General features: G+C 38.4%; 1 protein-coding gene across 1 annotated transcript in view; it reads left to right on the top strand.

Annotated features, from left to right (window-relative positions):
- The window catches only part of H257_02763 (hypothetical protein), an 8560-nt gene that overhangs the window by 1743 nt on the left and 4706 nt on the right, over window positions 1-2111 (top strand). The window contains exons 6-11 of the mRNA XM_009826558.1: window positions 117-216; window positions 628-780; window positions 1071-1127; window positions 1278-1397; window positions 1471-1590; window positions 1939-2031. Of these exons, the coding sequence (XP_009824860.1) occupies window positions 117-216; window positions 628-780; window positions 1071-1127; window positions 1278-1397; window positions 1471-1590; window positions 1939-2031 (643 nt within the window). The remainder of the gene's footprint in view (window positions 1-116; window positions 217-627; window positions 781-1070; window positions 1128-1277; window positions 1398-1470; window positions 1591-1938; window positions 2032-2111) is intronic.

The following is a 2111-nucleotide window of genomic DNA, read 5'->3' as shown; positions in this document are numbered from 1 at the left end:
TTGGTTTCTGCAGCCCTACAATATATATATATATATATATATGTATTCCTGCTTTCTCCCATGTTGATTGTTCATGTGATGATTATATTCTCATCGATATATATATATATATGTAGGTACCAGTCGGACTTGTGCTACAACATTGCGCTGTGCTTTTTTCGGCTCAAACAATACGGCAACGCCATGCGCCAGATCGCTGAAATCATTGAAAAGGGCGTACGTATACATATATAATGAAAGACATATATGAATTTACATATATATATGCAATGAGAAACATACATGAATAGGTAGGTATATATATAATGAAATACGTACACGAATATATATATATATATATACATATTCAAGTGTGCCGTTCGCGCCACAGGAAACTACTCGAACATCACCATCCAATATACGAAGTATATATATACCCATATGTATATATATATACCCATATGTATATATATATATACCCATATGTATATATATATATATTCGCAGTTGACATGTGTTCTTTGCGGCAGAGAACTTCTACAGTACTCGTATTTCATTATACTTCGAAGTATATATATATATATATACTCTTTGAAACGTAGAGATCTCAAAAACACTTATACGATTCCTGAGTTGAATTGCTATTAGGTCCGGGACCATCCCGAGCTAAGCGTGGGCAGCAAAAGCGAGAGCAACTCGGACGTCAAGAGCGTGCGCAACTCGACCGTCCTGCGGGAAACCGCCCTCGTTGAAGCGTTCAACTTGAAGGCGGCGATCGAATACGACATGAAAAACTTCAAAGTCCGATATATTTATATATATATATATATATATATATATATAGTTATTTGATCCAACAACGATATATATATATATTTGATCCAACAACGATATATATATATATTTGATCCAACAACGATATATATATATATTTGATCCAACAACGATATATATATATTTGATTCAACAACGATATATATATATGATTCAACAATGATATATATATATATTTGATCCAACAACGATATATATATATATTTGATCCAACAACGATATATATATATATTTGACCCATACGAACCTATTGGCAGGGTTCGCGCGATGCCCTCCTGGACATGCCGCCTCGCGCCGAAGAAGAGCTTGACTCGGTAGGCACAGCACACATACATTAATTGGGACCGTTGAACCCATTTGAAGTTTGTATACCGTGTCTACAATCATTTGTGAGAAGTTGCGCAGCCACAATGGCTTGTTCTAAACGATATATTTAAATATATATATATTTTTATATGGCTTAGGTGTCGCTGCACAACTTTGGCCTGATGAACATGGACGTGGACCCGAACAGCGGGTTTAAAAAGCTCAACTTTTTGCTGCAAAACCCACCGTTCCCCGTCGAAACGTTTTCGAATCTGCTGGTACGTCCGTATCCGTACAGTGTATCCGTACACTAGTCGAATACTGGGATGGATTGATTGATGGGAATTTTAGATTCTGTACATGAAGCACGGATTCCACGACCTCATGGCGGACGTCCTAGCCGAAAACACGCACTTGACGTTTCAGTTGCTGTCCAAGGACTTTTTCGAGTTTGTCGATGCCAGTGTCACGGTCGGTACACCAAAACTAACGACATGCCCACTAGTTTGCAATGTATATATATATATATATTATATACATGGCCACTAGTCTGCTAAACTAACGACATGGCCACTAGTTTGCAATGTATATATATATATATATTATATACATGGCCACTAGTCTGCTAAACTAACGACATGGCCACTAGTGTGCAATGTATATATATATATATATATATATATGGCCACTAGTCTGCTAAACTAACGACATGGCCACTAGTGTGCAATGTATATATATATATATATATGACGATGTATATTTTATTGCAAGGAGAGTAGAGGGGGTAATCCATCACACGTTTTTTACTCGATGGTGTAGCTGCAAACGTCCCCCGAGGAAGCGTATCGCAAGTACGACGACCTCGCCACCAAGCACGTGGACGTCCTGCGTAAACTCACGCAGAAGATCCAGGCGGCGCGTATTGCCCAATCGAATGACGAGATTAAACTCTCGCTCAAGGCGTACGACGACGCGCTCGAAGACTTTATGCC

This window comes from Aphanomyces astaci (genome assembly GCF_000520075.1).
Source record: "Aphanomyces astaci strain APO3 unplaced genomic scaffold supercont1.4, whole genome shotgun sequence".
Taxonomy (NCBI): domain Eukaryota; phylum Oomycota; class Saprolegniomycetes; order Saprolegniales; family Verrucalvaceae; genus Aphanomyces; species Aphanomyces astaci.
Note: the sequence above shows the minus strand (reverse complement) of the source record. Positions and strands in the feature narration are given on the sequence as shown.